The sequence below is a fragment of the Poromitra crassiceps genome (genome assembly GCF_964638095.1).
Source record: "Poromitra crassiceps genome assembly, chromosome: 2".
Classification (NCBI taxonomy): domain Eukaryota; kingdom Metazoa; phylum Chordata; class Actinopteri; order Beryciformes; family Melamphaidae; genus Poromitra; species Poromitra crassiceps.
This window is the reverse complement of record NC_139624.1, coordinates 55,122,116-55,137,881: the sequence shown is the minus strand read 5'-3', so window position 1 is coordinate 55,137,881 and position 15,766 is coordinate 55,122,116. Positions and strand designations below refer to the sequence as shown.

Below are 15,766 nucleotides of genomic sequence, written 5' to 3'. Positions count from 1 at the left end.
TGAAACGGTGATGATGTCATCAGTGCCAAACTTGGGCTGTTGAAAGATGTAGTTTCCTCGAATGGGCTTGAGTTGCATGAGGTCGCCTGGTTGTTACATGACACACCGGGCCGAAGTTGCGCTTGTTTGATTTGGCGTCATTTGATCACTGCCTGTCCAGCGTGTTTGCTCATGTCCTGTTGTCTTTCCCCTTCAGAGTCAGGTTCAGAAGAACAAGAAGATCTTGAAGGCAGTGAGAGACCTGGCTCCAGACTCGCTCATCATCGAGTACAGGGGCAAGGTCATGCTCCGACAGCAGTTTGAGGCCAACGGATACTTCTTCAAGAGGTTAGGGCCCTTTTTCACCTGTCAACATATTCCCATATCCATTCCCATATGGATTTGGTTCTTGTTGCGTTTGGCTCTATAGTCTGAGCATTTATTTATTGTAGTTGGTTACGTTGTGGTGCCTGTTTGGCTCTATAGTCTGAGCATTTATTTATTGTAGTTGGTGCCTGTTTCTGAATTATTACCACCCGGTTTCACACATTTGCCTCCTTTGTTTTGCTTCTTAGGCCGTACCCATTTGTGTTGTTTTACTCTAAGTTTGATGGGCTGGAGATGTGTGTGGACGCTCGCAGCTTCGGCAATGAGGCGCGCTTCATCCGACGCTCCTGCACCCCTAACTCTGAAGTAAGCAGACAGCCCAGAAATTTAGACCAAGAAGAATGTGTTGTTCCATTCCCAATGTATTTGTTTATTTATTTCCATTTTTGAGACAGAAAAATGTATCCCTTACACAATGTTTAACATTCTGCCCACACCCTCTGTGTTCACCAACCATTACCTTGTTTTCACTCATATTTTGCTCAATCTCCCTCAGGTGCGCCACGTCATTGAGGATGGTATGCTGCATTTATACATTTATTCATTGAGGCCTATCACCAAGGGCACAGAGATCACCATTGGCTTTGATTATGACTATGGCAGCTGGTGAGTTGTCTGGAGTAAACTTGACATGCAACACTCAGATCCACATTAGCAAGGCAAGGCAAATTTCATCATCAAACTTGTCTTTCTCTTCCTTGCCTTGTCACCCTTCCTCTTCCTCAACTCCCCTGTAGTAAATACAAGGTGGACTGTGCCTGTGTAAAGGGGAACCAGGAGTGCCCGGTGCTGAAGCACAACCTTGAGCCCATAGAGAACCTGGGCTCACTAAGCCGGCGCCGAGGGAGCCGCAAGGACAAGGAGACGGTGCGGGATGACCAGGGCCAGAATCAGAATATGGGCTTGGATGGCGAGGCAAAGGGCAAGAGCATAGTCGATGGCAAGCAGAGGAAACTCTCTCCGCTCCGCCTCTCCATCTCAAACAATCAGGCAAGGCTACACCTTCCATCTGCTATGTACATTTTGCTAAATGCACCCAATCTCCCTGTCTTTACTGCTATACCATTCATGTGTACCTGTTTAGACCGTTTTCAATTGTAACAGTTTTTCTTGATATAGATTTATTTGCCTAAGATTCATGGTGCTATGCATGTCATTTGTGTTTGTTTGATCTTGGTCAATTGTCTTTTCTCTGCATGTTTTCCATTGTTAAGTCATCTTTTGTTACTGTATGTCTTTTTTAGTTCCCTCTTTTCTTCGGCCAACAGTCCTTTATGTATCCACCATCATTTGCACCACTGGTTTGTTTTTTTAATACCATAGCTCAGTGTATAGGCATTTTGCCCAAGTTCCCACAACACTTTTTTAACACCATAGCTCAGTTTACAGGCATTTTGCCCAAGTTCCCATCAAGACCGTTTTTTAACACCATAGCTCAGTTTACAGGCATTTTGCCCAAGTTCCCACAACACACTGTTTTTTTTGCACCATAGCTCAGTTTACAGGCATTTTGCCCTTACCACAAGACACTGCTTTGGCACTTGTCTGGCAGGGGAAGTGTGTTGCACTGCATCCCCCTGTTGTGCAGAGGTATCATTTTGTTCACCAATGGCACAGAAATGCCACAATAGGATTTGAGTCAATATTTCTCCTCTATTCCAGAATAGCCACTTGAGCTTGCCTCGGCCAGGCCAGATTATTTTTCTATAACTTTGGATCAAAATCATCAGAATTGTACTATTTGAAATCAGAAAAAAAAGAAGAGCAAGCCCTTGCTAGTTCCGTTTGGCTGTGTAGAAATCATGCTAGCGTGTCAGATAGTTCAGAGTGCTGTCACAGCTACAATGTCCCCGCAAAGTGAAAGGCATTGCCATCACAAACCTGCTCACTTATAAAGTAGGGCACATAGTCTGTCAGCTGTACACAACATTCATTCTGCAAGAGTGCTTTGACAGCTTTGGATACCCTGAAAATGGAACAGTTACCAGGAGAAGCCCAAGCAACTTTCCTCAAACATAATGTTGGTACAGTTATGGCACTATATGACCAAAGAGCATCTCTGAGCAGGTGTGTTTGCACACAGATCGACGACTAAAATCACCCAAACAACGTTCAGTCCAGTTTCCCCTAATGTTCAGATGACCCCCCTGCCCCCCCTCTTCTTGCCCACCTCTCCTCTTGCCTATCTCCTCTCTAGTCTGTAGCCAGACTGAATGATTTAGCCTTGATAAAGCGCCATCCCCCCTCCTCTCCCCTCTTACAGGATCCTGAGTTATATGAGGATCTAGAAGACAAAACCTCCGTTAGCAATGAAGTAGAGATGGAGTCAGAGGAACAGATTGCAGAGAGGAAGAGGAAGATGGTAAGTGTGCCAAAGCTAGGGGGCTACAGCTTCCTCCCATGCAGAAATACCCTAAACTAAACTAAAGCTGTCTCCTGTTGCTCTGGGTGTGGACTTGCCATTTTGTCTGCTTAGGGGGCTGTGGCTTACATCGGGGTAGCTGCCCTCTATTCCTTTCCATAATACTACCCTCCATGTCCATCACTCACCCTTGCTAGCACTCCCACTGCTGCCAATGCCCCTGTTTCTGTTCCCTCTCCCCCGCTCTCAGCATCTGTCTTCTCCCAGAGGCACTGCTTTCTTCTGTTGGGCTCTCACAGGACTGAAGCCTTGTGCTTGTCTGTCATTTCCTGTGTTTTTTTCTCTCTCAAATTTATTGCCCCCCCCCCCCCCCCAAATAAGTAAATAAATAAATAATAAATAAAAATCATATGACACATAAAATAGGGGGGGGGGCTTTAGCTCAGGAGGTAGAGCGGGTCGGCCAATGACGCAAGGGCTGGCGGCTCGATCCCCGCTCCCTCCCAGCTGCCGTCGCTGTGTCCCTGGGCAAGACACTTAACCCTCCTTGCTCCCGATGGTGTGTAGGCACCCTGCGTGGCAGCCTGCCGCCATCGGTGTATGAATGGGTGAATGTAGACTACCTACTGATTGTAAAGCGCTTTGGATAAAAACGCTATATAAATGCAGGCCATTTACCATTTACCATAATTGACCTCCAGAGGCACGGGTCCTGTTTACAGAACCATGTCTTGTCAGTGGGAACAGAGCCAGTGCTTTGGGCCTTGTGCGTCCTGGAACTATCCCCAGTGTGCAGGATATTTTGAGTATAGCTCTCATCTTCAATCCAGCCAGGAGTTTGAAATGGCCAATTACTGGTTTGACCTCTCTCTCCACTCTACGCTGTCCCCCTGCCAAAGAGCCCTATGTCCCTGAGAGATGGTATCACACACACACACAGACACAGGTTGGCGCGCTACACATTAATACACACACTCTGGAAATTACCCCGTAGTCAGCTCCATTTCACACGCTGGACCCAAGGTCTAAAGTGCTGACTCATCTTTGGCCAACGTACAGTTGTGCTAATGGGCCAGATAAAGAGAGAGAGAGGAATGCATGGATGGCTAATGTGAGAGAGGAGGGGCTGGAGAGGGCGGGGCCATACTTCAGATCGGCAATACGTCATTTTGTAGGCGCCACATGTTCCCGCCCCCTTTTAGGTGGAAAACACAAGCCTCTCCCCGTTGACTTCAATGTAAAATAGCACTACCAAAAAAATGTATAGAAAAATAACAGAATATATCTCGTTTATTAATTACCCCAAAACACCATGACATGACAATATATTACAACTCGCCTGGCCATAGAATGGGCAAGATACATCAGAAATATTACTTTGACCCATCTAAAATCATGTAACTCATGACCAGTCTCTGACCTACTTCCGGTGTCTGTCTGTTGCTAATTCTCTTCTGTTATTTCCATGTATTTTGTGTTGCTGCCTTCAACTCTGGTGAAATAAAATGGATCTCCTTGCTCAGCCTTAAGATGACGGTGGTTTTCAATTGTTTTGAGAAAGAAAAAGTCAGCTGCTTGGGAACCCCTTGTAATTGTGTGTTACGTCTGCTCCGCTAGGCCGGAGGCGGGGTTTAGTGAAGCCTCTGTCTTGCCTGGTGAGTGGCCGCCAGGGTGGTGGCTTCCCTTCTCCCCGTAGCGTAACCCCCGTCCCCCACGCAGCACATGCATGTATGTAAATAACAACAAATTGATATCCATTCTCCTGGCCGATGGTCTCATTGCCCATGTAGGTCATATAGAGGCAAAAGGATTTCATAACCAGTTTAAAAGTTCCGTGTATGGATTTAATTTTAACGTTATAGCCTACTTAGGCGGAGGGCAGATGTGCGGTCGCTATGACGACCTGCCGGGGCTGTAATGTAAATATGTGACATGAGTCACATGATGATTTTTGATGGGTCAAACTAATATTTCCGATGTATTTTGTCATGGTGTTTTTGGGTCATTAATAAACGAGATTGATTCTGTTATTTTTCTATAATTTTTTGGGGAGGTGCTATTTTACATTGAAGTCAACGGGGAGAGGCTTGTGTTTTCCCCCTAAAAGGGGGCTGGGCCTAATTGCCAATCTGATGTATATCGACTCCGTGAGATCCAATCGGCTGCCTTCTGTGCAATATGGCCCAGGTCATGAAAACCCCTGTTACTGAAGCGAGACCGGTGCATTCACACACGTGTGCGAGTGAATGCATGTGGGTGTCGTAAATGCTAACCATGCTACAACAAGGTGCAGGGGAGATAACAAGGGTGAAGGGGCGTGTTAGGTATCTTGCCTACTTAAACAAAGGCCTCTGTTGGTTGAAAAGGGATCCTGCAATGGTGTGTAATGTCCCCTTAACTGAATGTATTCCCAGTTGCTCTGTCTTAGACTACATTGTGATTTACTAGTGGCATAGAGGGCTTGCAATTTACTTGATCGGTGGTTGGTGACTCGACAAGATAGTAATAGCTGGGGCAATACAGTTTTAATTCAAGTCTGTAAGAAGTCTGTAATGTTATGTAGACATAGGGGGGTTACCATAACGATGAGAAACCCTTGGAGTGGTTTGGCAGTTATGAAAGGCAGAAACCTAAGAACATCGGCCATCATGTCCCCATGTAAGAAAATACCAATTTTCTTATCTAGATTCATTAGGAATGACTTCCAGTACATTCTTGTCCCAAAGTGCATCCCTGAAGTAGCACCATGGTTGCCAGGTTTCCAGTCCTGTGCACTAGGACGTAGCCACGTCAAGTGCTGCCCAGCACCTACGGTACCTGCGTATCCTTTAGCACCAGAACGTCAGGCCAGTCCAGACCAGTCCAATTTCTGTGTATCCATGTGGAGGGGGGACATGTGTCTTCTAAACCGGGCTGTCTCTTTATTGAACATTCAGGCCAACCCAGCGGAGCAGTCCCATCTGCCTGTCGGGGAAGCCTCCAGCTGGAAGGGAGTGATGCACAAGGAGGTAAATTTGACCCATACAAAAACAACCCCACTCCACCCACCTGTCAGCCTCCCTACTTGCCCCCACCTCCTAGGGCCCACTGACTTACAAGCATACTAACAGTCTCCTTTTATAGACCCACATATTTAGCCTGACCAATGCAGCAATATGCGTGTTGTCTCGATATGTGTTACGGTACGAGATATTCTGACTGAAGGTGGTGCTCTTTATTTTTATTTATTTTTTCTGTGGAGGCAGCCTTGGCTTCTGAAGCGGGAGCTGGGCAAAATTGTGTTGTGGCACAAACACACACACACACACACACACATACTGTACGTACACACGATCACAGTAGATGAGCTATACAAGACAACCTCCTGGTTTGTGTGAGGGTATGTATCCCAGTCAACTTTGACATATCCTCACAACATGTGTCTTGTTTCTCCTTTCCGTCTTTCTGCTTTTTTTTTTCCTATTGTGGATATGACAGGTCTTTCCCGCCCACTTGTCTCTGTACACGGCGCTTTTTTTTTTATCCTCCCAGCTAGATCGGCTTTTTTGCCTTTTCTGTGTAACACACATGAACTGGTGGTTGCATGCCCTACCTCTGGGCCCTGTGGGAGAGTAGTCCTCCGTGGACTAGGGGTCGACCGATTATCAGTTTGGCCGATTATTATGGCCGATATTCAGCATTTTGCCGATTATCTGTATCAGCATTTTCATTGGCTGTTTGCCGATATAATAAATTAATTAAAAAATGCGCTATTGGCTCAGAATGCAGCTCTAACAGCCTGTGTGTTTCTCTGTGTTGCTGCTCTGTGTTGCTGCTGTTAGCAAATGTCCTGCCCACAGCGCTATCTGGTTGGTGAGTAATAGCCTATCAGAGGGCTTCTCAGATGAAATCCAAGCTGCCTTGTGCCTTCATTCAGCAGCGTGCCGTGTGGGTCTGTGCGGGTCTGTGCAGCGCAGCGGACTGACTGACAGTCCGCAGCAGGCTGCCAAGCTTGCAATAAAGTGAATAAACATCATAGTTATCTAGGCTGACATTGCATAAACACCACAATCTTCTGATCTATCATTCTTATTAGTAGATGATTCGTATGAAGCGCTCCCTGGCTGCATGGCATGCAGTGCAAAGTAATAAGCGTGGAGATATGGTAGGTTTGATAGAAGCGTGAGTTGAAATCCGCCGAATGCACTTTGTTGCAGTGATAAGTCACTTTGCCCGCTTTGTGCAGGACTGCGCCGCATTTTCAACACTTTTCACGCGTCCCGCAAATTGAGACGATGTCCCGCATTTGCGCGAGACGAGAGAGGGAGAGAGAGATAAAGAGAGGGAGAGAGAGAGAGCACACGGCACACGGCTTGCACAAAGTGGCCTGCTCGTTAACGTCACTTAACGATCTGCAGCTGTGAGAGAGAGAGAGATGAGACTGGGATCACAGCTCTGCTCGTGACACTACTGTCTGCAGCCATGAGTAGGCATGCAAATATAGGCTACTTAACCATAAAATAGGATACCAACAGCATAAAGCTCTCCAATGCTGTTTTAGCAGAATTGAAGACAGCCTCAAATATTTCTCAACAGCATCCTGTCTTTGAGATGTCATTTGCAGATATTTAGTCAATACACTGCTGCTACAAAGGACATTTATAAATTCCATAAGCTGCTCTAATTAATGTTTTGTTCAAATGAACCTGTAATGTAGCCTAGGCTACTACAGTTACAGTATGGTTCTACTTCAGTATAAGATATAGTAGGCTACATTGTTCTACTAGAAAAGTCTGACTAACTTTATATGGTTGGAAACATGTCGTCTTTCATATCTGAACAGAAGCCATGAATCCCATCCCATATCAGCAACCTGTCCTGTTTTATTGGAGCCTACACACTGTAGTCAGATGTGTTGCTTTCTTACTGTATTTACCGGTTTGATTTGTGGCTGTGTGAACACAAACGAACCAAGGCACAAATGCAACAATTGTATAAATTAAGCCCCTGAATCCAACCAAAGCCAAACGACCTAGAGGTGTGAATACACCCTTGTCTCCACAGCTGTGTCTTGATGTTCCCAAGTCTCCACTAGAGTGAGCATACACATGGAAATGGGAACAGGTTATAGGTTGTGACACACACACACACAGATCAACACTTTAATGTGAATATTTTCAATTAATATTGCAGTTGGATAAACTGAGGAAAATGCATTTCCACAACGAGTTGTGTTATTTAAAATTTTGACACCAAGATTTTTATTTTTACTGCAAATGTATATCGGTTCCAAATATCGGCTATCGGTCATTTTGATTACCGATAATCGATATCGGTATCGGCCCTGAAAAAATGATATCGGTCGACCCCTACCATGGACTAATGCTTCTGCTCTCTCCTCCTCTCCGCCCCCCAAACCCCACCTCTAACTCTCTGCAGACACGAGAGGAGAGGAAGATGGAGGCCATCCTGCAAGCCTTTGCCCGGATGGAGAAGAGGGAGAAACGCAGGGAGCAGGCCCTGGATAGAATCGCTAGCAACAAATCAGAGGTCGGGTGCCGCAGTGACATCAAGGAGGAGGCCCCAGCCACGCCCGAGATGGCAGATTCTCCAGGTCCAATGCAGGTGAGCACAGGAAATGACAAAGTAAACCCTCTTGTTCTGTGTGTTTAATGAATGCAGGAAGAGTGATAGAAATAGTTGTACCATACCAGATCCAGCTAGGTTGCAATAACATAACATAACGTAATTGTCCCCCCATGATGGAATTTGTGGTGAGGGCGAGGATGCTTGGTATGTTAGGATGTTAGGTCCAATTGTACTCCTCTTTTATCTTTATATCCATTTTTGTTTTTCAATGTCTTATCTATTGATTCAAAGTAGGGGGTACTTTTACAAGCCAGTGTATTGCTATTGCTTATTTTACGTAGGTAGAAAGAGACAAATTTATTCAATGTCAAATCCCAATATAATAGTGACATTATGAACATCAAACCACAAAATCTTTTATAATTGGATGAGTCCAGAAAATGTGGGTGTGATCTGCTATACAATATCTATACTGTATCTTTAGTCTTTGCTGGCATGAAGTTTGGATCATCTTATTAGTCTTATTAGTCTTTTTATGCCTCCGCCGGCGATAGCCCTGGCCGGAGGCATTATGTTTTCGGGTTGTCCGTACGTCTGTCCGATGCTCGTTAACGCGATATCTCAGGAACACCTTGAGGGAATTTCTTCAAATTTGGCTCAAACATCCACTTGCACTCAACAATAAACTGATTAGATTTTGTTGGTCAAAGTTCAAAGTCACTATGACCTCACGACCGCCCCTTTTAATGCTTGTTAAAGCAATATCTCAAGAATGCCTTGATGGGATTTCTTAAAATTTGGCTCAAAAGTTCACTTGGACTCAAGGATGAACTGATTACCGTAAATTCCGCACTATAAGCCGCACCGGAGTATAAGCCGCACCTGCAAAGTTGACTGTTTTTTACATATATAAGCCGCACCGGACTATAAGCCGTGGGTGTTTTAATGGGTTTTTTTTTTTTTTTTTTTTTTAATTGTGTTTTAATGTTTAATTACCATATGTAAGGATTCATGCACAGAGGGGATTGTCGGGAAAGAGATGGCTGTTTGAGGAAGCTCCCATTTATTAACATTTCAACAAAACAACATAACACAACACCTGTGTTGTGTTATGTTATGTTATGTTATGTTGTTAAAAGAGGGCAAGAGAGGAAATTAAAACAGAAGTGGATTTATAGTTAGAAAGAGTGCTAAAAAAGAGAGTTTTTTTTTTTTTTTTTTTTTTTTTTTTTTTGAAAAAATCCATAGATAAGCCGCACCGTTATATAAGCCGCAGGGGCCAAAAAAGGCCAAAAAAACGGGAAAAAAGCCGCGGCTTATAGTCCGGAATTTACGGTAGATTTTGGTGGTGACAAAGTTCAAGTGTGACGACCAACCGGCCATTTCATGCTCGTTAACGCGATATCTCAGAAACACTTTGGCAGAATTTCTTCAAATTTGGCGCAAACATCCACTTGCACTCAAAGATGAACTGATTGGATTTTGCTGGTCAGTTCAAGTTCACTGTGGCCTCTCCTCCGCCCGTTTCATGCTCGTTAATGCGATATCTCAGGAACACCTTGACAGAGTTTCATCAAATTTGGCCCAAACATCCACTTGGACTCAAGGATGAACTGATTACATTTTGGTGGTCAAAGTTCAAGGTCACTGTAACCTCACGACCATCCATTCCATGCTCGTTAACACAATATCTTGAGGGAATTTCTTCAAATTTGGCTCAAACATCCACTTGGACTCAAGGAAGAACTGATTAGATTTAGATGGTGAAAGGTCAAGGTCACTGTGACCACAAGTCCGTCCGTTCCATCAAGGAAGGGTGCAGGGCTCGGTAAAAGAGGCCACAAAAGGCCATAGCTAGGGATAGGAAGGTTGTAGAGAGTCGGGGTTTGAGGGTGAGTAGAGTGAGTGGCTAGGGGGGTGTGGCTGGTGGGGGCTGGTGCCATAAGTCTGAATGTCCACACCAACGCGCCGTGGGCTTCAAGGTATTTGTGCTTGTATGAATCTGGACAGACATGGGTGTAGACTGTGACTTATTGGCGGAGGCATCCAACCGCGAGGCAGTATTTCTCGTTTTCAATCTTAAATCGCCTATGAATGTCATGATCTTTGACTGTGAATAGAACTATCAGAGATTGTAAAGGTCTGTTGAGCGGCAATGGTTCAATATTTTTCCATTTGGCTTCATATTCAGGGTTACACGAAAGGACCAGAGGTGTCATCTGTGCTTCTACATAGTCCTTCAAACATGGTAGGGCCTTCCTTTGGCAACAACGTTTTGTATCTTAGTCTTGGACTTCTTTATTGTTCCTTACAAATCTTATCATCTGCTTATTCCACTGTCTGAGATTTGCACTGGTAATGGTAACTTGATAGGATATTCACTTTGATGGCCATTATTCTGTTGCTGAGATCAAGCCTAAATTAATACCTGTCAAGGTCATCATTAATATTTTGGTTAATATGTGCAATTTATACATTATAAAGGTGAGATTTGAGTTTTACATTGACTATTTGATGCTTGTGTAGAGTGTCAAAGTTGTGTTTGTTTTCAATCTCAATATTAATGGCATAACACGAAAATCCACTGATCTGATTTTGATTAAGCTTTGGAAAATTGTTAATCTCACTAAGCTTTCTAGCAACTAAAAATTACTTTGACCAATGAGTACATAGCAATTACATACAGGTCAAAACGAGGAGACACATTTGTCAGTGGGGGACTGCATAATATATGGGGAAGACATGTTCGCTTTTGCCTCGTTTTAATAAATGAAATGATGAATTCACCTTGATTACTTTACATAATGACAAATCTTTATCGTGAACTATATTGGAATGACACAATTTCTTCTCTCTTAGCCGCTGCTGGAGGTGAAAGAGGAGCCAGGACTGAAGCCAGCTAAAGTCAAAGGCTCAAGGAACAGGAAGAGTTTCTCCAGGAACCGCACGCACATAGGCCAGCAGCGGCGGCGAGCTCGCACCATCAGCACCTGTTCTGACTTGCAACCTGGCTCTCCAGTAGAGTGCATTGAGCCCCTCGTCAATGAGGGCCCTGAAGGAGAGATACCCATCACTCTGGAACCTGAGGTCATCTCCCAAGCCCCGGACGCCAGCCCTCCACACTCACCCACACCTGACCGAAACCGCTCCAGCCACAAGAACTTCAAAACTAAAAAGGTACAGCTACATTTCTATTTCCGCCTTGGCAACAATAATGCCACCACTACTAGGCAGTTTGCTATATGTGACATATTCACTAAAGCTGAACTGCTGAAGCATGTTCTACAGTGTTTTCCACAGGTTGCCAATTTACTTGGGTGGCTTTGAGCCAAATATTTCAAATTGTCAGGCACTTAAAGGAAGACTTTGTCAATTTTCAACCCGGAAACAACCAGGGTTAGCTCTATAGCCAAACTAGACATTGTTAGCAATAACAGTTTGATAACAATGCATTTCAGTCTTTTGCGCATGCAAACACTGCAGCAACATGTCCAGACACAGCACGGTCTAACTTCTAGCGTTATCTGTGTGGACCATTTTAGTGTCACGGCTAGAACCTAACATTAATCAAGTCCATTTAACGCTAATAATCACAAACGTGCATGGTTATATCAATCAAATGTACTTCAAACCTTTGTGTACTGTAGCCTACCTACCTCGTTGTGTCCATAAAAATGAGGGCTAGTATCCAGGCAACATTAACGTTAGCAGCGCGTTGTCGCACAAAACAAAACATTGGTCCATGTGTCTGACTGTGATGATGTGAGTGACGTTACATAAAAAGAAATGACGGGGCTTGGCTCTTTATCTTTATCTTTATTGTTTATTTGAGCAGGGACAGTACACAATAAATATATTGCACCAGAAATAGCTAAAAGCTCATTTGCATCTGTAGTCCCTGGGCGCACAGACTACTGTGCGCAAACAGTACATATCAAATACAGAAATTAAAAGAAAATCCTAGTGTCTAAACAATCAAGATACATGATAAAAAAAAAAGTACTATTGGCAAGGTAATACAGATACAATGCGCACAACAGTGAAATAGAACACAGAGGTAGATAGCAATCCACTGAAATCACACAGTAGCAGTAAAATAAATAATGTCAGAACACAAAATAAATAGGATATGAGACCACACTGTCTATAGGTGCCACAAGACTGACCCTCTCTCAGCCACTTCTTAACAGAGGATTTAAAACCTTTGAAACTACTCCGCTCTGGTGCTGTCAATCAAGGTACAAGGTACAAGGTACAAGGTACAAGGTCAACTTTATTATCCCACAAGGGGAAACTCAGGTGGTAGTCATACACGTCTGTTGCAGTACGTCGTGTACACACTGTACACACCATATACACATACACATAGCCACACACACACACACACACACACACGCAATATCAAAAATATAAAACTACAACAGTGTCCTACATAGGTTTAAAAGTTACAAGTGCAAGTGCATTCTGGGAGTGCATTGAGCACATTAAAGGTGCAGACTTTTAGGAATGACACAGCGGCATACAATATCTAATACAGTAAGTGCAGTCCAAACAATATACACAGTTTGATCAATTATTTCTTGTTTAGCGCTCTGATTGCCGTTGGCACAAAAGATTTACTTTAATCGGTGTCAATGGCGCTCGCCTCCTCCAGGCTCCAGGGCTATGGTCAGAAATTGACAGTCAAAAAGTACTCTGCTCGAAATTGTTTAATGCAGAGGTTCTCAAATGTTTTTCAGCCAAGGACCCCTTACTTACAAGATAGAAAATATACCGGGGACCCCCTCATTCTGATTTGTGATTTTGGGCTAAGCTTAATTGTTTCCAAGGTAACGTGCTTGACTTTTAAATTGATAGGTTTGTTAGATTAGAATGTAATCCATGAACCATTTTAGATTTAAAGCATCAAATATTTTCGTTGAACTATGAAGCTTTTGCACACAAAAAAAGTATTTATTTTTATTTTCCTGAAAACTTTGTGCGGACCCCCTTGCAAAGTGCCACGGACCCCTGGGGGTCCCCGGACCCCCATTTGAGAATCACTGGTTTAATGTACGGCTAATTAGCCGGCAGCCGGTGCTTATGGAAAACACTGTGTGTCTATGCCACAAAGCCTGTGAAATAAACCTCAAATAAAAATGGGCTTGGGCAGGTGTTCATTTATCTTGGCGGACTGCCCAAATATAATCAATATATGGAAACCATGATGATTGTCAGACACTTTGTAAATGTAAAGGGGGGTACGGTGGTGCAGTGGTAAGCGCTGTCGCCTCACAGCTCGAAGGTCCTGGGTTCGATTCCCACCTGGGACGCTGTGAACGCTGAAGGAATGCGTGCCCGTCCGCATGTCCTCGAGTGCCCACCGCCCGGGTGGGGTCGTCAAAAGGGCCTTTCTGTGGGGAGTTTGCATGTTCTCCCCGTGCCTCCCGGGGGTTTCCTTCATATAGGAACCCCCTTCACCAAAACATGTAATATCCTGGTTGCTAATGTGGTTCCTCCTCTGGTCGTTAACTCATTGAGTGCCAGCCACTTTTGGAGAACGGACGCTCCCAGTGCCAGAGTTTCAGAGCGTTTTCAGTGATTTCTCGAGGCCCACAGAATATTGTGTGATATTACTATGTAAACACCGAACACGCACAAAGAACGATGAGACTCTCTTCTATCATCTGCAAAAAAAAGTTTATTGATACCATTTTCCGTTCTTTAGTTATGAGCCGGAGAAGATAGGTTGTTTTGAGCAAAAAGACACGTTTCAATTTAGAATCTGAGATATTCAGCCTTTTGTGAAAGGAAGCATTTCAAGCACATCATTGACTCTGAAGCTAATATTTTCTAATCTGACACCTCAAAAATAATTTCCTTCAATAAAAGAGTGAAAACAAAGGAATTTTGTTTGGCCAAATAATATTTTTTAGCTGCAACCAGCAGCGCTGGCCCCTGCGTGCGCAGACCCTACACCTTCTTGCTGGTCTTGATTTACTGCTGGTGGGCATCAGATAGCCTATTCTAGCTTGTTTGCCTGTCTCTGTGCATCAGCCTGCTGCTGCTTGGGTCTGTGTCAATGGTTGTATGCTGTAGTGCCCTGCGTGCCCCACCCCCCTCCTCCTCCTCCTCCCAGTGGAGTCCGAGTGGGAGTGTCTCTCTGGGGCTCTGCTGCGAGTGCGTTTGCTCTACACTGAAAAGTCAGCTGCACCCCGCTTTTTCACAGCCTGTCGCCCGCTCCCAGCTGAGAATAATGTAACTTTTCAGAAAGAGGCTGGTGTCGGCAACTAAATCATATGGAGGGGCTATCGCAGCGGACACGGATGGGGCTCAATTGTGGCAGCAGATGACTGCTGTTCACAGGCACAGCTAACGTTATGCTTCACGCATATCGATGCGATTTCCGTTTCCCCATTACTTCTTCTCTCTTTTTTCCTCGCCTTTCTCTAATCTGGAGAGCACTGTCGCCACCTAATGGGTCCCTAAAATAGCTTTTACACATTCAACAGCCACCATACTTTCACAGGAGATGGATCTGGCTTTGATGCACGTCCCACCGTCAAAAAACGCAATTGACGAACATACTCGTCCTTGGCACTCTACGTTACTAAACCAATTGACGAACATACTCGTCCATGGCACTCAATGAGTTAAGGGCGCCTGTTCGGAGGGAGGGGAACTGGTTGGAATAGCGTGAACCTCCAACGTGCCATGTCCTACCGTTGAAGCTTCCCCTGTCAGGTGAAAAGAAGCGGCTGGCTAACTGCCCATGTCTCGGAGGAAGCATGGAGCCAGTTTTGGCTCTCCCCAGATCGGCAGAGGGTGGAGTAGCAACCAGGATAAATAAATTGAATTAGCACTAATGGGGGTTAAAAATGGGATCAAAAATCGGGGGGGGGGACACTTTGTAAATGTCATATCTTCACTAAAGCATCTTCTCTCCCCTTCTGCAGCAGCACTTTGTGAGTGAGTGGGTGGGTGAAAGGCAGCAGGAGCGGGTGGTGATGCGAACCCCAGAGCCGACTCCGGAGAGGCCATTGAGAATCAGCAGCGACCCTGAAGTCCTCGCCACTCAGCTTAACGCCCTGCCAGGCATGGCCTGCTTGCCGCAGATCTACAGCACGCCCAAACACTACGTCCGCTTCTCCTCCCCGTTCCTCGCCAACCGCAGCCCCACCACCCCTGGGGTGCCCACTGGGCGAAGGCGCTCCAGAGAGCTGCCAGAGACGCCACCGACCACCGGCTCCTGCAAGAAGGTACTGTATTTTACTTCACCAATTTGTGGCACCCACTTTCATAAAGCATGTCTCCTGAAAGTGTACATTACACTCGTTTGGTATCCCTTTCTCTCCTCCGTGCGTAACTGAAACATCTGTGAAGAAAGAGTTATGTGGATCCGTCCTTAAATTTTAGATGAAGCTAGAAATGTTCTCCTTTTTTCCCTTCCTCTTTTATTATGCATCCGCTCCAGCTAACAGCCGTGGCCAG

The 15,766-nt window shown here is 44.9% G+C and overlaps 1 protein-coding gene across 7 annotated transcripts in view; it reads left to right on the top strand.

Moving 5' to 3' along the window:
• Positions 1-15,766, top strand: part of kmt2e (lysine (K)-specific methyltransferase 2E) — a 78,130-nt gene that overhangs the window by 51,107 nt on the left and 11,257 nt on the right. For 4 of the 7 annotated variants that reach the window (XR_014552490.1, XM_083632150.1, XM_083632145.1 and 1 more), the window contains 10 exons: positions 197-327; positions 555-672; positions 863-972; positions 1,104-1,356; positions 2,630-2,728; positions 5,665-5,736; positions 8,147-8,332; positions 10,488-10,544; positions 11,156-11,473; positions 15,232-15,534. Coding sequence is in view for 6 of the 7 variants with exons in the window: in XM_083632150.1 (XP_083488276.1) it covers positions 197-327; positions 555-672; positions 863-972; positions 1,104-1,356; positions 2,630-2,728; positions 5,665-5,736; positions 8,147-8,332; positions 10,488-10,544; positions 11,156-11,473; positions 15,232-15,534 (1,647 nt within the window). In the remaining variant the exon portion in view is untranslated. The remainder of the gene's footprint in view (positions 1-196; positions 328-554; positions 673-862; positions 973-1,103; positions 1,357-2,629; positions 2,729-5,664; positions 5,737-8,146; positions 8,333-10,487; positions 10,545-11,155; positions 11,474-15,231; positions 15,535-15,766) is intronic. The other 3 variants (XM_083632146.1, XM_083632148.1, XM_083632147.1) reach the window with 3 other exon arrangements.